Source organism: Solea senegalensis, linkage group LG16 (assembly GCF_019176455.1).
Source record: "Solea senegalensis isolate Sse05_10M linkage group LG16, IFAPA_SoseM_1, whole genome shotgun sequence".
NCBI lineage: Eukaryota > Metazoa > Chordata > Actinopteri > Pleuronectiformes > Soleidae > Solea > Solea senegalensis.
The window spans coordinates 11,177,284-11,199,386 of record NC_058036.1 but is presented as its reverse complement, the minus strand read 5'-3'; the positions used below and the strand labels follow the sequence as shown (position 1 = coordinate 11,199,386).

The following is a 22,103-nucleotide window of genomic DNA, read 5'->3' as shown; positions in this document are numbered from 1 at the left end:
GAACATGCAAACTCCATGCAGAAAGGCCCTTGTTCCAACCGGGGCTCGAACCCGGGTCTTCTCGCTGCAAGGCGAGAGTGCTAACCACTATTCCACCGTGTGACCCATGTTGCTTAGCTCCAGTATAAAATCATTATACTCTCCCATTATATACCTGGTACTTGGAGGAAGTTTCTGATCTACCAGAGGTACCCCAGAGGAAGCTCATGTACCACTGGCTGGTGGTACACATACCACAGTTTAAGAATATTGACTTAAGAGGATGGTGCCATGCAGGGGCTCTCAATCTTTCTCAGTTTTGCTGGGTTGCAGTAGTCCATCAAAACATTAATTAAAATAGCAGGTTGTGGCTGCAGGTAACTGTAGCCACAATAATAATCATATGAGTAATTATAATAATATTAATAACTTCACTATTAAGGAGGAGGGCCTCAATTTTAATAAGATACAGAAATACAGTTTCCACTTTAAGAATATGGCAGAGCAAATCATGTTTGACCTGAAAATAGAATGCTTTAGTTTTTGCAGATTTTGTCTGCAATTATTTAGTGTGTCCAGGAATGATTGGAAATAGGCTATAGTAGAAATTCTTAGATATAAAGCCAATCAATATAGAGATTAACTCAATAATGTCCAATTATTGTCCTTGCAGTGATGTAAGGGCTTGGTGTGATGACAGAGTTCAGTGTCAGTCAGCCTCAGGTGGAGCTGCTGCTCACACTGTGACTCTGGGACAGACGCTGACTGTGGGACCAACACAGGACAGTCACGAGGATGACCTGATGGTAAGAATGCTTTAATACGTTATTTCTCTTTCCTTTTACAAATCTAAATTTAGAGACTGGTAATCTCATCAGAAGATAAAATAAGTGTCAAAAAAACAGATATGATTTTAATGATATAATAACATATGCTTTAGTTATGTTTGTCTGTTCTGGGTCACAGTCTGTTTGGTGCCAAAGCCCGGAGGAATTGGACTGAAGGTCCCTGTCTGAAAACACTTGGAGTCATGACAGACTTGTGGTTGATTTCTGTCCCTCTGGACAAGACCAGTTTGTCCAATGTAGAGCAACTCAAACGCTCCATTGCCAAAATCGACCGGGCCTCCTGCTGCAAGTTCCATATTCCGGATCTTAAGGTGAGGCTGTTCGTTATCTCGGAAAATGACATTATTAAAAGAGTCGAAGAAGAACTGAAGGTGTATATCAGCTCTGTGTTTGTACCGGTACAGTAGAATGTGTCTGCAGAGGATGATGGTGTTTGGTGTCCTTCTCAGGTGAAGCGATAAAGGCTCAGGTTGCTCCTACAGTTTGAGGCAAAAATTCCATCTGACCCATTTCACCTAGTTTGAGCAATGCTAGTGGAATTTTATTTGACTTTTTCAGTTCTACTAAGAGTTCCTACATGAAAACCCTGACTGTGACTGGCATATGCGGTCACCAAAAACCTGAGAGCTGCTGCTCGTGATAAATGATTTGAGCTCTCGATGATGTCAGATGGACAATGCCGCATCAGCCTCAGTATCATTAACTGTGTTGTGTATGCTGTGACCTCAGGTGGGGGTACTGGACAGCCTCCTCACTATGTCAGATGACCTCTCTATGCTCGACAAACTGACAGAAAGGTAAGAAGAAAAAACAGTTACAACATGGACATAGCTAACTGAATTATCTACTCATGCTGGGTTGTGGCGAATGGCTCCTCCATTTCTCACATTTTTGTACCTTACTTTGTCATTAATTACAACCAGTAATTCTAAGCGCGTGTGCGGTCTGCGCCATGATTAATTGATGGTCAGGGACAGCTGACGGTTAGTTTTCCCTCCTGATTTTAAATGCATTGTTGGTATATCTGATCTGACACAGACTAAGATAGGAAGTCTGTTAACAACATCAGAAAGTGGAAATGTGCAAAATAAGTCTAAAACTAAGCAAGTAGCTGTAATTAAACACCAAACAAGCTTATAATCTTATATGTATGTATATATATACTGTATATGTGCAATTTAATGTTGGTAATAATAATAATTACATGTCTTGATATTACTATTATAAAAATACTGCTAGTAAACATATTTAGTATTATAGTCTGTATATTCTATCATCTCACTGGCAGCTGTGCCTCATCCAGAGGCCATGTTTTCATTATAACACGATATTAAGTGGTGGAATGACAATTAAGGTTAAAGGAGATAGGGAACAACAAGGTGGTCAGCACCAGAGGGGTGGGAACACAAAATGAAGGAGGGTGTAAAGTTGACAGCTCCACAGTAAATTGAAATTGAATAAGTTAAAAAAAAAGTTTAACATTTTGAAAATGTTCTTCCTCTTGTCTTGTCAGTGTGATCAAAAAAACAGGTCAGTGTATGAAGGAGGTGATGGAGCATGCTGCTGACAAAGTGCTGGAAAATGTCTTCGCCAATGGAGGTGAGTCTCCCAGTTTGGACCAAATTAATGCTGAAGAGGTCCAGAACCTCTCCTTATTTTGAACTACAAAATAATTAACACAGGTTCACACACTTTTAAAGACTTCCATTCATTTAGACCATAACAAGTTCATGACTAATCCTAAAGTTAACCTAACCACAATTCAAATCCTGGCCCTTAACTTAACCAGTTCCTCAGACATTTGGTTCTGCCTCATTGGGACCAGGTTTTGGTCTCCATGAGGACTACTGGTCCTGACAAGGTCAGTGTTTATGACAGAAACACACACATGTTCTCGAGCAGCATGCTTCCTGAGGACACTATAACTATATGCCTATGTCCCCTCTCCTTGGTTTATACGTGAATTGAATTGATACTTACAAAGATACAAAAGAACACACACACACACACAGAAAAACTACTGTCAAAACATAGATCAGACTAACCACTGTCTCTGATCACTTTCCCTCATCAGACCACGGCATAAACCAGAGAGTTGTCCTGTCACCACTGAACGCGTACCTCAAGTCTTTTAGGGGTATTTTCTCTGCTTTATTTTCTCCTTTGTGTGCAATATATACAGTGTCAACTTGTTAAGTGTGGTGTGGATGCGCATGTTTTTATTTCACGGCGGTTGCTAATTCATGCACTGTGTGTGTTTCTCAGCAGACCTGATGAGCTACGTGACTAAGTTTCAGTGGGACAAAGCCAAGTATCCCACAGCTCTGCCACTCTCTAGCCTGGCAGATATCATCAACAAGGTACAAAGTGAAAATGAGGATTTAATTAGCGATATGTATCTACATAGAGTGTGGTATTAGGCACTCACACATAGCCAGAGTCTTATATTCTGTTAACTATGTCCTGTATGAGCTGAAAAGGGAAGCCAGGAAAACAGATTTAAGCCTTTAACAAAAGGCTCAACTGAAATAATAGACACTGAATTAAGGTGTTAAGCCTGCACTACCTTGAGAATGTGTTTGCTGCTCTGTCTTGCCATTAGACAGCCATTCCCAACAAAACAATGAGGTCTGTGATGTCACTTTTTATTTCTGACTTTGAAATCCTTGATTCACAAATTCGGAAGGAGGCAGCAGTAGACCAGCAGCTTCAGTGTCATGAGAGCTAAAATCATTGTTCTTTTAAATGGACTTTGGTTAATGAAAAAAAACAAACAAACAAACAAACAAACACAAAAACATGAACTGTCCCTTTATAAAAGGTTCTCCACTAATTTATTACTGCATTTTTAACAGTTGAAAAACACAAAAGAAAGTCTTGGGTGAAATTGAGAAAACAACAGCTGTGGCTGAAGTCATATAGAGGACTCATGCTATAGGTGATAAAAACACAGTTTTTACTTATAAAAACTAAATTAACACATTGATGAAAACTGATCACCATTCAATTTTACACTGGACATTTGAATAAAGACATGATGTGACTGGACCTCACATAAGTGGGCATATATTAGCACACAGAGAGAAACACAGTGGTAGGAGTGTTCACTTCCATCCACACAAACTCATGTAATACTATAATAATATAATAATACTTGTATGTCTTTCAGGACGTTTCCCTGGTGGAGACTGAATTGAAATTTCAATCCACAGCGTACAACAACGTGAAAGCAAGCTTGCAAAGTCTCGAGTACGAACTTGAGTGAGTAGTATCAGTTCGAGTGATAGTTTTTTCGAGTGGGGTTGCACAAGGTACTAACATGTTGATAGAATTGAAAACATGGCGACCTGCATGGACACAAAGAAAAACAGAAACACTAAATCTTGCTTCAATTCATCCATCCATCCATCATCTACCGCTTTATACTCACACCGGGCATAGGCAAGGTACACCCTAGACAGTTTGCCAGTCCACTGCAGGCCCACACAACCATTCACTCCTCAATTTAGAGTGACCAATTTACCTAATCCCCATATTGCATGTAAAGTGCTAACCACTACACCAACCCTTGCTCAAATTCACAATATATTTAATTAAAGTTTTGCCCCTTTATCTTTCCATTGTACTGCCGTTTCTAAACTGGTTTTAAGTAGCTAATACCTGTTTTGTCTTTGTGTACCCACTGACAGACAGTGTCTGTACCTCAGGCTTGTTCCCTGCACCAGCAACAAAAAAAATAGTGCTTTGTGACAGTGCCTCATACAACCACACTTCAAAAAACCTGAACCATCCCTTTAAGAATAGATGTTGAACTGGAATATCTGTTGTTTCCAGTGGGAACTTGCAAACTCGCAGTCTAAATGGCATTGTGAGAAAGGAGGACCTGGTGTTCTCTGAGTACCTCACCACTCTGCTGGTCGTAGTGAGCAGGTCAGTGTGTGATACGCTCTGAAACATGAGTGGATGTAAATTCATGATTGTGTCGACGTGTTGGTGTACATTTGTTTTATGTGACAGAGGGAACTACCTGAAGTGGGAGAGGACCTATGAATCTCTGTCAGACTTTGTGGTTCCTCGGTCAAGCAGGTGAGGTTTTTTTTTTTTTTACCACTGATCCAGGCACAGGTGCACCGACAAAACTGCTCTCAGCATCCTAACAGGCCAGAAAACCACAGGTGTTCCATTACCAGAGAGAAAGTAAGAGTCTCTGTGGCCAGTTTCTTCGCTTACACCTGTGCTTTTCCAACAGTGGTCAAAATGTCTCCCATGAAAAAAACACATGATAGTAAATTATACAATTTCATAACTATAACACTCTCATGCTCTAGCGCTGTATACTGTACATACTGGCATCTAGTGGTGAAGGTGCCTACTGCAACCAAATTATATCCGTGAACCACACATTACTGTAAATTTGTTTTTTGGTCATCTCATTTTTAAAGTTTTTTTTGTCACATAAAGTACTCATAAATAATTAATATTATTGCATAGACAATGGACAAAAAAAAGGAGTCCATGTCTCTGGGTGGTTCCTGGTGCTTGGGGGCCAATACGTTGATTTTGTGATAGAATCTCATACTTTAAAAAGCCTTTATGTCTCACAGTGCTTGATTTGCATTTGGCTCTTTTATTTAACGTTAAATTAATAAATACAATGAAAACAGCCACAGGCCACACTCCTCTTTTTGTGACCATGACACAGGAAGCTGCACGAAGAAGGAGAGAGCGGCGTTTTCTCTGTGACCCTCTTCAAAAGAGCTGTGTGTGAATTCAAAGCCAAAGCCCAGCAGAGCAAGTAAGCAGCATGGGCTCCTCGAAACATAACCCACATAGAGTCAGAAGATGAGTGTGAGTGAGTTACCACAGTGCAGCCTCTGATCCACACAGGTTCACTGTGCGTGAGTACAGCTTTGATCTGGAGGAGGCGAAGCAGCGGGAGAGGAAGCAACTTAGTGTTCACAAAAAGGAGCAATATGTGCGTCAAACATCATGTATTCTCTCTGTACAGTTTCGTGTGTGTGAGTGTGTGCTCTGTGTTCTGCAGTGTGTTATAAATGTGGTTTTGTCCTCCCCAGGGAATCTTTGTGCGTTGGCTGAAGGTTAATTACAGTGAGACGTTTCGAGCCTGGATTCACTTGAAAGCACTGAGGGTGTTTGTGGAATCAGTCCTCAGGTCAGTGCCGATAACGTGATAAAGTGATTCTCACTCAGTTACTCTGGTAAATGAATGAATGTAAGTTGACGTGCGATTCACGCATGAGTAGACTGTTGAGAAATGTCCCCTGCCAGGTATGGATTACCTGTGAGCTACCAGGCTCTCCTGCTGCAGACTGAGCGTAAGCACTCGCAGAAACTTAAAGACGATCTCGCCTCCCTCTTCATACACCTGGACCCCACTGCTACTGCCACTGCGGGCAAGACAGACGTGAGCAGCAAACCTCAACTTCACTGCTTCAAATGTGCCTCATAAATATGTTTAATTCATATTTCATCAAAGGAATTCACAGCCTCATGGTTATTATTCTCCACGTGACAGGGAATATGGTCACAGCCGTTTCTTCTGTTTTGCTGTTAAACTGAAGTCAGACATGGGTTTCCACATTACACACATATAACACATGAACGTACACAACAAAAATGAAACAAAACAGCAACAATGTAATATCTTGAATTCAACAAGTGAACAGAAAAGCCTTAAATTATCCTCAAAAAGCCCTCAAGTTGAGAAAACAATGGCAGACATTACTCTTTCAACAAATATGCCCCCTGCTTGATTTCCCAGTCATAAGTCTTCTTTTTCTTCATTTATATGAAAGGCAAGTTTATTTATATCGCACATTTCAACACTGAGGCATTTCAAAGTGATTTATAATAAAACGAAAGAAAAATACAGCAGCAGCAGCAGCAGCATTAAAGTTATAAAAGGCATAATAAAACACTATATAACCATTTAAATGGAGAGGTAAAAGAAAGAGGGGGAGAAAAAGGAAATGAAAATCAACTAAAAGCTGCAGTTACAGCTGAGGTGCAGCAGTGAAGATAATTTAATTTAGATTTTTTTCAGGCTAGATTTAAAGGAATTAATTGATTTAGCAGACCTGCACTCTTCTGGGAGTTTGTTCCAGATATTTGAGCCACAGAACAGACCTGACCGAGATGACCTTAATGGTCTGGATGGTTCATAGTGAGCCATCAGGTCCGCTAATTTGGGGCTAAATCATTCATTGCTTTATAGACTAACAGCAATATTTTAAAATCTATTCTTTGGCAGACGAGGCGCCGGTGTAAAGACCTCAGATCTGGAGTTATGTGTTCCACCTTTTTGGACTCAACTTTGACTCTTACCTGTTTAGCTCCAAAGACAAATTAATTCTGTGTTGTCTTTGTTTAGCTGCACATTCCATCATTCATTTGCTCAGTGCAGTGTCGTCTGCATAGTTGTGGTCACATATTTTGTTTTTTTTTAGAATCTGTTGAATTGTTGATTTTCTCCATGGACTTCAGTGCAGGGAGACACACACACTTGTTTCCAGTCGGAAAAGGCTGTGATTCAGTCGAATTTCTCCATTTTCATAAAGAGTGCAACCAGATTTCACATTAATGTCAGAGGAGTGAAGATCAGCCATCTGCAGCCCGGCCCACTTAAAATGACATCTGTCTCATGCAAATGTATCCATGGCCCAGCCAGGCAACTGCAGTGAAGAGAGTCAAAGTGAGGGCTACCACACAACAACATCTACTGCAGGCAAATAAAGGCATGGTGGAAAAATAGTTCATAGGGAACAAAACTGAACTGCCTGTGAAATAAAGTGACCTTGTACAGTGTAGTGATGGCTTGTAACCGTGTACATTTTTTCTTTTCTGTGTCTCCTTCTCAAAAAAGCAGCCAGGCGGTGACATCCCAGCAGGACTGTGTCAGCAGGAGTACTTCTCCTATGTGCGCTTCGACATCAACACCAACGTGCTGGAGATCAGTTAGCGGTCAGCGACTGAGAGCTTATACCCACACGACCACCATGCTGTGAGAACTCTCCGTTGCACACGCTCTCTCGCCTTTTCTCCAGGACAGTCCCTCAGCTTTGAGAGTGTGATGGGCCCCTGACACTAAGTGAAGAATATATCCTCAAAGGTCTCTTGCGGCGATTCCTGGAGAGACAGAAGTCAACTGCCGGCCTCAGGCGGCGGTGTAAATAATCCTGCCAGGTTACCAGCGGAGCCATTTCTATAAATTGACTGCCTAAAACACGTCACTCACTGTTTTCTCTTAAATGAACATGTACTGTAAATATTAATGTCAGCGCTCAGCTTCAAGCAGTTGAAGTAATCCCAGTAATAAAGTGGATATAATAACTAACAAAGCTGTACATTTGTTTTAACACTCTACAACGACTAATCAATTATTAATCTATGCCAAATTAACGGCCAAGCACTTTTATAATCACTTAATCGGTTTAAGTGTTTTCTTTAATAATTAAAATAACTTCTCAGATTTTGCAGCTTCTTAAATGTGAATATTTTCTGGTATCTTTGCTTCATAATTAAAACTGAATCATTTTGGTTTGTGGAAAAAACAAGACATTTGACAACGTTGTCACTTGTGCTGGTATAAATAGGTGCGTTTTCATCAGCTTTTGTATGCGCATTTTTGATCTGTACATTGAAAAACGTAAATATAAACAGACAAAACAACATTGCCGAAAAGTTTCCATGCTTGAGGGAGCAGGAAACGTTGTAAACATAGCACATAGCATGTCCCTCAGTGCTCACTCTCGCTATCTGGCACACACAGACGTTTGCACAGCTAGTCTTCTTAGAACACTGCATTGACTTCCATTTAATATTGAAGATTCAATTTGTGCATGAGCAGACAGTCTGAGCACACTGGAGTTCTTGTGTAAAACTCCCAGAGTCAGTAAATTAAAAGAACCAGGCACAGAGGAATACAAAAATAAAGCTAACTTGAAAAAGTAAATAAAGATGAAAAAAAGTGGATCGGGTGACAACAATTGAGACTGTGGAAAAAAACAATTAAGATAAACAAAACCTTCTTCATTGAATATGCCATCTCAAGGAAATGTACAACACTGTAAACAAATGGGAAATATTAAACTAGATCATACAGAGGAATATTGCACTTAGGAAAAGTTAAGGTAGTGAGAGAAACACAAATTTTAAGGCGGTATTAGGTCAGTGCTTTACTTTTGTTATGGCCATCAATCTCACTGTGACCAAGAAGTTAATTTAAACAGCCTAAACAAACCATTGTGTACATGTCATTTCCCAAAGAAGATATTAAATTTGTAGACAAAACAAGGAACAGGAAACATTCACCAATACTTTTTAAGATTATCTTATCTTCTATTATTTTGCTTTATATTATGTCACATCACAGTTACATTACTGTCATTTGGTTACTACGGCTGTGGTCAGTAATCTCATATAATTGAATTCTGTAATTATTCTTACCTTTACACTGGCAGCTGCAAATTCTGGATTTGACTTTATATTTATCTCTTTATATGCATTTATACGATGGGGATTTTCGGTAATTTACTTGAAGGACTGATCTGGCATGTTTTAATGTTTGTGAATAAACACCTTTTTTTTAAAAAACTACAAAAATTAAAGGAGAAATGTGTACAGATAAACACACATGTGTATGTGCTCTTACAGTTGTCCATGCCTCTTGTCCATGTCTGTTGCTTATGGAATTGATTCCGGAATCAAAAACAATGACAAAACAAATGTATGCGTAGCCAATGCTATGTACACGGTTGGCCAGGGAATGAAGATGGTTCTGGAAAGAGACAACATAACCACCAAGAAGTAAGAAAACATTCATTCTCTTACTGAATCTACAGAGATTCTATTGAGGTAGTTTATAAAATTCTCAGATTCAACATTTAGCAACATGTATTGATAACGTCATGTGTTGCAGCTGAATATCTCTCACTCATTGGAGCTTAGGTAACATTGCATCACATGAAGATGTAAAAGTAGCAGGAGATCAAGTAATTTTCTGTAAAACTTCCCCCCAGTGGCAAAGAGAGTGAAAGCACCAGCCTTTTTCACAGCAGTGAAATTACACCAGCGGGTAACACGTCATTATTTAAGCATCTTGTATTTTGTAACAGTTTCTTTTTGGAAGAAATTACTGTTTGCCTATTAAGCTATTTTGAAGTTGAAGATTGCACATTTGTTGCACACATTGTTTACAACAAATGCAATGTCTGTTTTTTTTTATTCAAGTTAAGTATCACCACACTTAGTGCTTCACTTTGAAATTAATTAATTGTAAATTAAGAGGCTACTAGGCCACTTTTGTGATGTTATTACCCTCTAAGGTTACAAAAAGTTTGGTGTGGATAACTCAACTATAATTATGTGTTACATTGGTTTCAATAACAGACAAGCACATGTGAGTGGGCCCCAATCAAATGCTGCTTAGGGCCCCATAAATATTTGGGCTAGCACTTGTTTATACATTTTTACACATAAAAAAACGCGCGCGCACACACACACACGGAGCGAGAGAGAGAGTGAGAGAGAGAAAGAGAGAGAGCAAGGTGGGAGGTGTGAAGATGAAGCTGACTGTTTTATCTGTGGCACTCAGTGCGTAAAAGAGTCTGAAGAGGAAACATTGCAGACGCTCAAAAACTGGACAATAATGCATATAATCTGATTAGTCTCTCTTGATTTCAGCACTGGCATTAATGCAGGAGATTAACTTCCAGACTTGTTTCATTGCGCTTTTCATTTATTTAGTAAAATGTGGACAATCCCGAGGCCAAACTACAGGAGGGATGAGACCGCGCAGGCGGAGATTGCTGTGAACATCGGCGGAGTGAGGCTGGTGCTTTTAGGTGACATGTTGAACCGTTACCCGGAGAGCAGATTGGCCGAGCTGGCGAACTGTTCCACTGACAACGATGAAGTTATCTCGTCGCTTTGTGACGACTTTGACCCGAACAGAAAAGAGTTCTACTTCGACCGAGACCCCGATGCCTTCAAGTGCATCATCGACGTTTACTACTTTGATGAAGTCCACATCAAAAACGGCATCTGTCCCATCTGTTTCATCAAAGAGATGGAGTTCTGGAAAATAGACCAGTGCGTTTTGGATGAGTGTTGTAAGAGTTACCTGAGTGAGAAAGAGGAGGAGCTGACGGAGATTTCCAACAAGGTGAAAGTCATCCTGGAGGATCTGGAGGTGGAGCGGTGCATTACACGCAGCCAGCGGTGCCAGAGGTTCCTGTGGAGGCTGATGGAGAAGCCCGAGTCCTCTCTGCCGGCGCGCGTCATCGCCATCGCGTCCTTCCTCTCCATCCTGATCTCGGCGGTGGTGATGTGCGTGGGAACCATCCCGGAGGTCCAGGTCACAGATGCCGAGGGGAAACTCGTGGAGCACCCGACCCTGGAGGCGATAGAGACCGCGTGCATGATGTGGTTCACGACGGAGTACCTGCTGCGTCTCGCCTCCTCTCCGAACAAGCTGCACTTTGCGCTCTCCCTCATGAACGTCATCGACTTCATGGCCATCATACCTTTCTACGTGGTCCTGTCGCTCACCTACCTCGGCACCACATCCATGATGGAGCTGGCTAATGTCCAGCAGGCTGTCCAGGCGCTGCGCATCATGCGCATCGCGCGTATTTTCAAGCTGGCGCGTCACTCCTCCGGACTACAGACTCTGACCTACGCGCTGAAGAGGAGCCTCAAAGAGCTCGGGCTGCTCCTCATGTACATGAGCGTGGGGATCTTCGTGTTCTCGGCGCTGGCCTATACTATGGAGCAAAGCCACCCAGAGACGCTCTTCAGGAGCATCCCTCAGTCTTTTTGGTGGGCCATCATCACTATGACCACAGTGGGTTATGGAGACATCTACCCGAAAACCACGCTAGGGAAGTGCAACGCCGCTGTCAGTTTCTTGTGCGGGGTCATAGCCATCGCTCTGCCCATCCACCCTATCATTAATAACTTTGTGGTCTTTTACAACAAGCAGAAAGTGCTTGAAACCACAGCAAAGCATCAGGTGGAGCTGATGGAGCTGAAGTCTGGAAGGGACATGCGCAGGAAAAGTAGGAATTAAGAGGAGACAGTGGGCACATCGGCAGTCTGAGCAACACAAGACTTTATTTTTTATTTTTTATTGTATTAAGACTTAATGTAAGGGTAAGTTAAAGGGATAGGTCAGGTTTTTAAAGTGTGGTACAAGCACAACCAACATGCATGCACATGTTGGCAGCCAACAGATTTAAGCTCCTTAAAAATCTACGTAATGAATTATATGCCTGATTAAGTCTAAGACCTCACTCTTAGACAGCCTTTTCTGACTGGAAACTGAAGTATGTATCCACTCATACCCCTCGCCAAAGTCCATTGATTAAATCAACAATATTAGATTATGACACAAAGATTTGTTGATCCAATGTTTTCTTCCGTCACTAAGTTAAAACATCTTACTTTGTGGCTTTGGTAATTGGAATTGTTCCATTAAACAAAATGACCTAATGACAGATTTTGGTGTGGAGGAGTGAGCAGTCTACAAACCTAAGATTCCATTCACAAAAGGTGTACTGTCTGACATTATAATAAAGACATTTTAGACTTAAGCAGTATTACATTTTATTGAGTGAAAAACACAAACCATCACATTATATAGCCAGTTGTCATAATCAACATCAGAGAATTTGAAACTCCTAAGGTTTGGCTGTAAAACGTGGTACTTGTAAGTGTATTCAAACGAGCTCCTTTCACCAACACCTGTAGATAAGATAGCATTGATGTCTTTCCTTTGCTGCTGCTTTCACTGGGAAATGTGTGATGTGCTTCTGCCTCTGCACCAAGATACAGTATCTCACCTGTGACTCTTCTCATTGTGAAGGCCGCTGTTCTTCTCAAATTAAAATGTGTGCATGTGAAAATAAATCATGCTTAGAGAGTCATTACATAATTACATAAATAGGGGTTAAGGTAAAAAAAACACACACACAATTTATAAACAGTAAGAAATACAATTTTAAATGAAGGATGAACAGTTTTTCTGTGCTCTTCTAAAGCTGCAATCTGTTCAGATTAGCCAAGATTTTGTCTGACTTTCAAATTCTGCATGACTGCAGAATAAAAAATGAATAAAAGCAACTGAACACTGTCACTTAAAAAGAAACGCCTCAAAATTCAATTAAACACATAAGATGCAGCATCCAGAAAACAGGTGTGTGACAAAAAGAGTAATCAGATTATAGATGCATCTTTTGGGTGAGGAGAGCTTTTTTTAGTGTATATACTGTATATGTATATATATGTATAAATATATATTGTTTTTAAGTAGACACAGGCTCACTGAAAACATGGCCACTTAGCGAAACATTCACTTGAATATACTGTACACTATGTGTTTTTAAGCCTATGCCGTCTTAACAATACTGTATGTTTGCCACTTTATTTCACTGTTAGACAGCCTTTATGTCCTTTTCACTCTTCCACACCAAAGTCCACAAAGGAAATCTTTGATTTTACCCAGTGAAGACACAAGAACTGCTCTTACTACATTATTTTGGAAAGTTTGTGTTCCTTAGGTTAATCTAAATTAAGGATTTCAAACATCGAAGTCACAAGATCATTTTTATTTACTGATTGAAGCAGCAGTGGATCAACATCTCCATGATTGTGTGCCATGATTTTCATGGTCTTGAGTGCGGGAAGTGAGCAGTGTAAAAAGTAAGAAAATAAGTAAGTCATTTTCTTTATATAACGGTTTTCACAGACAAAATCACAAAGTCCTTTACAATAATTGCATAGATTAAACCATAAAATTAATTAATTACATACAGGGCCAATAGATCGAATAGCCATTACTTTGTCTGCAAAGATTGAGAGATAAGCAGACCTGGTTTCCTTGTTTAAGACATTAAGACCATGCATGAGTTCCTTAAGATACAGACGGTGTATTCACAGTCCTACGACACTGCCTCCTTAAGCACAGCACACTCACCGTCATCCAGGGTATAGGACTACATATGGGCTTAGATTTAACACACGAAGGAGGATGCAACATTCATTAAAAGAATGCATTAAAAACTCCACGTCAAAGATCGTTTACAACTAACTGAAAGCAACACAAACTTGAGTTTCCAGTTGGAAAAGGCTGCTTAATCATGAAACCATGCAGGTTGTGTCAGTGCTTCGTACTAACTTCATTGCTGTGTTAAAGCGTACAGTACATACAGAGACTAAGAATGTGCAACATTGAGTGTCTGATTTCGGTTTTTTTCAGCACAACCTAGACAATCTGATGATTTTTTTTTCATTTTCACCAACTATATAAACACCTCTGAGCAAAAAGTACTCAAAATGTTTAAAATTGGAAATATGTCACAGTTCAAATTTCACTTGGCTCATTTTTATGAAGAAAAGGAAAACATATATTTTGTGACTTCTGCACAATTATTGCTACTTTATATCGCTACTAAAAATGCTACATAAAACAAATCATAACTTTGACTCACATAACACATACAAAGACAAAATAACACAAGTTTAAAGCCTGAATATGTGACCTATAAGCATAGGCACATGCTGTTTAAAATAATACGTTGCTGACCACAGCTTGTAATGACTGGTCAAACCAGTCTGAAATTGTATGAGCCTGTTGTTAAGTAAAATCCACTTCTGCCTGTGGCTCGCTTGCTGCGTTTGATTGATGGATCTCTTCTTTCATAAATCCTTCAAAGACGGTAAAAGCCTTGTTGTCGATACCTGACTTCCCCCGTGTGCTTTGATGCTTCACAGGAGAGTTCTTCCACAATCCTTTTGGTCCCAGAGTGCACATCTATGCCTAGAGGAGAAATTGACAGTAAATAGCTTTGGATTGAAGGAGGGTTTAATAGTAATGATCAGTCATTTTTAATTAGTTCCCACTGGTAATAGTAATATAGTATCGTGGGCGTGTGAATAGGTGAGTTAGGGTTTAGGCGAAGTTTCACACACTTTGTTTCAGGTCTGTCGATGTACACAGCACTGCACCAAACACACAGTGACACTACTGTATTACACCCACTCAATCTTCTTCCTTTAAAGGGGTTTTGCTTGTGTCATCGCCCGGTGGAGAGCATTTTAATATACTGCATCGGTGTGTGGTTTGCAAGCTGTCCAGCAGCAGAGAAGAAAGCACTCCAGAGAGTCAGTCATCATCATCATCTACCGCTTTATCCTCCACCAGAGGGTCGCGGGGGGTGCTGTGCCAATCTCAGCTACATACAGACACAGACAAACAACCATTCACTCTCACACTCACTCCTATGGTCAAATTAGAGTGTCCAATTTACCTAATCCCCACATTGCATGTTTTTGGACTGTGGGAGGAAGCCGGAGAACCCGGAGAGAACCCACGCATACACAGGGAGAACATGCAAACTCCATGCAGAAAGGCCCTTGTTCCAACCGGAGCTCGAACCCGGGTCTTCTCGCTGCAAGGTGAGAGTGCTAACCACTACACCGCCGTGTGGCCCCTCCAGAGAGTCATTGACACAAAATAATGGGCTGCCCTCTGCCCTCTCCCCTGCTTAAAAACAACCCAGTCCAGATTCAAAGACCCATCCTCTCCCTTTGAACTGATGCCCCCAGGCAGAAGGTTCAGAACAATTAAAACCCACACGTGTGTGCGCGCGTGTGTATGTGTGTGTGCGCGTGTGTGTGTCCTTTTACCCCATACAAGCAGAAAAAAATGGAAGTGGACATTTTAAATCTGACGCTCCTTCTCTATCCTCTTTCACCCCTCTATCTCAAGATCAAGTTCTCTCCCTTATAACCTCTGACCGCCCCACCCACTTACCCTTTGACCCTATCCCTTCTCACCTTCTTCAGTCAATCACTTCTGATCTTCTTCCTTTCCTCACCCATCTCATTAACACATCTCTATCGCTCTTAAAGAGGCCAGCGTGACCCCCCTCCTTAGAAAACCCACCTGTCTCTCTTTTTCCATTTCTTACTAAAACTCTGGAGCGTGCTATCTTTAATCAACTCTCCACAACCTTCTCGATCCTCATCAGTCTGGTTTTAAGGCAGGTCACTCGACCGAAACTGCACTTCTTGCTGTCACTGAGCAACTCCACACTGCCTCTCTCTCCTCTGTGCTCATCCTCTTGGATCTTTCTGCAGCGTTTGACACAGTCAACCACCAGATCCTTACTTCCTCCCTTCAAGAACTAGGTGTCTCAGACTCTGCACTTGCCATAGTCTCAAAACTATCTTCAAAACCGAACATACAGAGTAACCTGGAGAGGATCTGTGTCGGAAACCTTGTCCTCTAACTACTGGGGTCCCTCAGGGTTCTGTCCTGGGCCCTCTCCTCTTCTTCCTCTTCTTCTTCTTTCGTTCACTCTCATGGTTTTTCCTATCACAGCTACGCTGACGACATTCTCTCTTTTAACCGGTCCAAAACACATGTAGCAGAACAGATCTCTGCTTGTCTGACTGACATCTCTCAATGGATGTCTGCCCATCACTTGAAACTCAATCTCGACAAAACCAAGTTTCTTTTTCTTCCAGGAAAGGGCTCTCCCACCACAGACCTGATCATCACCCTCGACAACTCTGTGGTAGCTCCCTCCACAGGTAGTTTTTATTATTATCGGCACATTATGTTTTTTTTGGCATCCAATTTAATTGTACAGATTGAGTGTGCAATGACAATGTCAAGGTCAAATTTCTATTTAAATTTAAATCAATTATACTTATACTATAACATAAATATTGGTATTTATGTTATATTACATTTCTGCCACAGTTGAGGTTTAATGTCAGAAGAAATGGTCTGTGCTCATCTGATCTCAGGAGAAGAGATCAGGAAAGAGAGATTTTTTAATAACAATATTCAATATTTTTTTTTATTCCTGCCTTTCACAGATTCCAGGCAAATAAATCTCTTATCACTCAAAGCCATATTATGTGATTTGTCCTCTGCATTTTAAGCTACAAGACAAAGGTGCGTGGTAAAAAGTGAGTGCAGTGTCTGTCCTTCCAAACCACATCATGTAGGCTAATCATTTATTCTTTTTGTCCCTCATTCGACATCATTATAGCAACACGTCCTCTCTCCACTTTTTGTTTCATCTTGAAAAGCACACGCACACACACACACACACACCAACAACCAGTGTCCCTCACCAGCAGTGCATGGTCCTCTTGTTGTCATGGCTCCAGTCTTAAAAATAACAGTCTCACTCTCATTATTCTGCCTCCCTGCTTTTTGTCCGGACTCCCACATTAAACGCACTCTGTAGATGATGGTAATAGATTTAACGCAGTAACACATTTTAATTTTGTTTTATAAATGATTTGATGTCAGTAGACTGAGTCATTGCTGAAGTGTTCAAATTCCCATTTTACATTTCACTTTTTTGAGTGCAGCTCAGGTCAGACGCAAAACCTAAGCCTGACTAATTCCCAACACAGTTAGAATAAATGGTCTGTATTTAAATTACACTTTTCCTGATGACCACTCAAAGCTGCTTTACACTACAGCCATTCACCCATTCACATGCATCCACTCACACTTTGGTACAGTGCATCTGAGCATTTTCTATCATTTTTCATTCACACTGAGCTACCGCAACAGAGTTTATTATTTACGGTAATGGAAACAGCAAATACATTGTTACATCCAGCAGTGAGCATCTAATACAATAAAATATAAAGAAGTATAACCATTTTTAGCATTCAGAAAATAAATGACATAGGGATCAGTGGTAATTTTATGACAGTGGCTACAAATAAATTAACATGCAAGCTCTGATTAGCGAAAAAAAAAAACCTGAAACTGATGCGGATGAGACAACATCACCTGAGAAGGTGGTCACTCGTGCATTCTCTGGATGGATTAAATTCATGCATGCTCAGGAATGTGTCCACAAACCGACTCCAAATGTGGTTTTTATGATTCAGATTGGAGTATTCAGAGATGGAGTTGTGATTTGTATGTGATTGGATCATTCTGGATGGATGTTAATGCCAGGTGTGAACAGGGTCTTAAATCGATGAAAATTGGAGTTGGTATCATTTATGTGTCCTTACTGAAAGACTCAACGGTCCATTTGTCAGCTAAATTGCTGATCTTTAGAAGTAATCAATAAAAACAGCAGGACTGTCAGACATTTGTTTCTCACTCTGTCGGTACGATGCAGAGAGAGCACTCAGCATGGTCTGCTCGATCCGCTTGCTTTTTACTCCTCCTGGGCCCCTGCTCCCTAACAGCGGGTCACTGCATCTATTTCTGAGAATGTTTCAAATGCCACCACTGGAGATCTTTGTGTTTCACTTTTTTTAGTTTTACAAAGCACTTTTTGGTGAATAATGCATGTTCTCCCCGGAAAGGCCACAACTAGCAGGGGGCGAAGAGGTTGTTCTGGCCTTGTATGTTCTGATTTATGAGCATAGATTAGAACCATAGTTCTCAAACTGTGGTACTTGTACCACCAGTGGTATGCAAGCTTCCTCTGGTGGTACTTGGAGAAACAAAATAGAAATACTTTATTCATCCCCAAGGGGAAATTTTCCCTTCACAAAATAGAATAAAATAGAATAGAAATACTTTATTCATCCCCAAGGGGAAATTTTCCCTTCACTCTAGCTGTTGGCTTAGTTGTAGAAAGTTCTTACAAACTAGAAAGAGCAATGATAAACAGTCGGAACAAAGATTTCTGTTGAGGCGGACAGATGAGCATTTAAGATGAGTATTTAAGTTTTTTATTATTCAATTGATAATAAAATCAATGTATTTTTAATCAAAATAAAAGAAAATGTGTGTGTGCCTGCATAGATTTCAGTTCAGAGAATATTGACAAATTGTCAAATTTCAATCTATAATTCAATCTATCCAGACCCACAGTGGATTTAACATCTCAAATGAACCCCACTCTTTTTCTTTTTTTTTAGTTTTTAGGATTAATAGTATCATCAATTAGGACACAAACTTTTAGTATCCGTGTATCAGTTGATAGTATATCAGTTACTGTAACTATCAATAATATTTAAAAGACACCAAAACAGATGTTTTATCAATGATTGCATTTCTACAAGTAAATCTTTCTACTCCAATGATGACCTCATTTTTGGTACATCTATTACCACAAGGTGGCAGCAGCACCAGCAAGAATTTAATTAGGGGATTTTATGTGTGTTTACAGAAGTGATGACATTTCCGAGATTTCTTGAAAGCATCTTGGAGAGGCTTCTCTAAGCTCAACACTATGTGGACCCTGCATTACTTACAATGGCTCTCATGAACTGGAGTTGATAATACTCAATGAATACTACCATCGAATAGTATTTTTCATTCACAGATAGTAGATGAGTCATGGCCAATTAGAACCAGTCAGAAGGCAAATGCATGCAACTCTTTGGCCTTGTTTAGACTGCAGCCCAAATCAGATCATTTATATTTTAAGTATATCCAGATTGTATCTAGCTTGATTTTTTTTTCAATATGTATATATATATATATATATATATATATACACACATATATATGTGTGTGTGTATATATATTGGGCTGCAGTCTAAACAGTGATGATTACCACTGCTTTCACTAATAACCCTCAAATAAATGTTAAACAACATTTAAACCCTGGGGTGCTATCATTAATTTTTGAATTTTACTAAACATCAAGAAATTTTAAGACCTTTAATCAGCAATTGAGAAGTGAGCTCAAAACATTGCTGGATTCTTGAGAAGGCCACCTGAGGGTAATGTGTTCATACCTTTGCTGTTCTGGAATCTGCGCCTTTGTAAATATCAGTGGGAAATTTTGAAATCATATGGCTGAGCTAGCTTCATTTCACTATATCTTTCAAATTGCCCTTTAAAATGTCACCGGCTGCAAGCAAGCAAAAATCATTCTGTGAAGGAAGATGGGAATAAGTGGGTGTTGGAACAACCACTAAGCAGAAACTAGAGATGAAAGTAGAATGACTGAGCTTTAGTTTCCCAATTAAAAAAAGAAATCATGAAAGCAGGCTGGTTGGCACATGAAAGAAGCTGCTACAGAGAAAAGCAAGACATGTCGGCATCATAAGGCAGCATAAAAACCCTCAAAAGATTCCTACAAAGAGTAAATGATCCCCACAAAAGATATATAAAAAAAACATTTAAAAAGCACACAGGAACTATTGAAAGACAGAATGGTGGATTATTATGGACATGGGTGAGCATTGTCAGCAGCCCCAGGACAAACCAACCACACCTAGATTAATAAAACATATAAAACAATCAAAAACAAACAGGTTCTCCACAATAGGTTCATCTGTCAGCACTGAGTCATTCAACCATAGACAAAAGAATCTGAAATATGACTTCAGTGAGACAAGAACAAATATGAGGGGGCTCGTCCATGAACAGGTATAGTAGAAGTATGTAAGGGACACGTTTTTCCACGTTCACGTTTCAGTTAGTTATAGTTCAGTGTCACTTCCTGTTTTACTTTGTGTTAGTTAGTTAGTTTTAGTTCAGTCTCACTTCCTGTTTTATTTTGGTAAGGGGTTTCTCCACTTCCTGTGAGCACCTTGTCTGTCTTGTTCTGTCACCTTGATTTCCTGATTGTGTTCACCTGGTGATCATTACCCTCACTCCCTCTCTCATTTCCTGTTGCCAGAGGTTCAAATGTGTGTAGTCAGCATCTGTGCCACTTCAAGTTTCAAACCAAGAGGAGATCCATCATTGTCTTTATCATAGTCAGGCTACGGTTTTTGTTTGTTTCTCAGTTTAGGATTTAGTTAGTTAAGCCAGTTTGCTCTTTTGTTTGCTGAATTACGGAGTAAATAAAGCTCTTTAAAACCTTCTCCTGATTCTGGTCTTCTACATTTGGGTCCAGGCCTTGTGAGAGTCCTTAACAAAGACTAACAAACCTGGGATAGACAGACATTAAATTCAAATGTCTCATATGTTCAAAATTAAAGCGAATAGAACAAAAACACATGAATAATCTGGATTAAGACCTACATTTTTCAAGTTTCAGATTGTAAAGAACTTCTTTGACCCAACAGTTATATGATGGGGGGCGGAAAGCTTCCAATCAAGCAGAATCAGCCGGCGAGCCAGCAAGGTTGAGAAAACCAGGGCCCGTTTTGTCGCAACAGAGAGGCGAACACCAGGAGGGGAGCCGAAAATAGCTGATACTGGGTTAGGGCAAATAGTTTGACCATAAGCCCCACCTATGGTATCGAAAATACTTTGCCAAAAAGGGGCCAATTTAGGGCACGACCAAAACATATGAGAGTGACTAGCCGGGGAGTGATTACATCTATTACAGGCATCTCTAACTGTGGGATAAAACCTGGCCAGCTTTGCATTCATGTAATGAATCCTGTGGAGGACTTTACATTGAATCAGGCCATGACGGGCACAAATAGAGGAGGGATGGACCAGTTTTAAAGCAGAGGTCCATTGCTGATCCGTCAACGCCACTGACAGGTCATTCTCCCATGCGGTCCTAATTGTTCTACCGCTCCAAAAACCCAGGTGTTGGTGAAACTCATGAAATAACATGAAATGATGATTTAATAGTTACACAAATAACTGAGTTAAACAACAATTTTGTTGTTTTAATGGTAACACTGCATCTGGCGTCTACAGTGGCCTTTACATACCAGAAAGTATGTTCATGTGGACCGAACTGTTATTTACCAGTTTGTTTGTTTGTTTTTTATTTCTTTGACTAGTTTGTCAATTCAGGTTGTTGTAGAAACAATTACGATGCTCCCTCACATGCACATCAAGCACTATTTGTAGAAACGAATAAATTAAGAGGATGAGGGGGAAAAAAACTGCATCACGGTTTGTCTGCAGGCAGAGCAGGTTACACAGCCGGAGACAGCAGCTCAGAGTGGACGTCGGAAAAATGACATGAAAGGAATGCTGCTTGGTTAGTGTGTTGCTAGTTAGTTACAAAAATATTTCAAATATGCAAATAATTTGCCTGAAAAAGAAAACATATGTGCAAAGGCCTTAAGGCTACATTTTTATTTTTATTTTTATGTTATTTCGAAAAATGTAATGTTCAATCTGTAACAAGAACCAAAAGAAGTTTGACTTGACTAATTCACGTCTTAAATAAAAATGTATTGCTTCTGTAAAAACTCACATTTCCAATGACTTGACTTAGTAAATATTTAGCAAACAACACTTTTGTTTAAGCTGTAAGAAAATACAAACTGAATACATATTTTCTAATCCATTTCCAACATGAGTTTGAGTTCATGCATTCCTTTGCTTTCTGTAGT

The 22,103-nt window shown here is 40.1% G+C and overlaps 2 protein-coding genes across 2 annotated transcripts; both read left to right on the top strand.

The window, feature by feature from the left end:
• The first annotated feature begins 1,009 nt into the window (after window positions 1-1,009).
• atp6v1c2 (ATPase H+ transporting V1 subunit C2) lies at window positions 1,010-8,126 on the top strand. Its single transcript, XM_044048033.1, has 13 exons — window positions 1,010-1,138; window positions 1,557-1,624; window positions 2,341-2,426; window positions 2,902-2,964; window positions 3,093-3,187; window positions 3,997-4,088; window positions 4,662-4,757; window positions 4,845-4,913; window positions 5,530-5,622; window positions 5,715-5,802; window positions 5,903-6,000; window positions 6,117-6,237; window positions 7,711-8,126. Exons 1-13 carry the CDS (start codon window positions 1,010-1,012, stop codon window positions 7,804-7,806), a joined length of 1,194 nt encoding a protein of 397 aa, XP_043903968.1. The 3' UTR covers window positions 7,807-8,126.
• A 2,374-nt stretch (window positions 8,127-10,500) lies between these two features.
• On the top strand, window positions 10,501-13,092 carry kcnf1b (potassium voltage-gated channel, subfamily F, member 1b). The gene has a single exon (XM_044047923.1). It carries the CDS (start codon window positions 10,597-10,599, stop codon window positions 11,914-11,916), a length of 1,320 nt encoding a protein of 439 aa, XP_043903858.1. The 5' UTR covers window positions 10,501-10,596; the 3' UTR covers window positions 11,917-13,092.
• The last annotated feature ends 9,011 nt before the right edge of the window (window positions 13,093-22,103 follow it).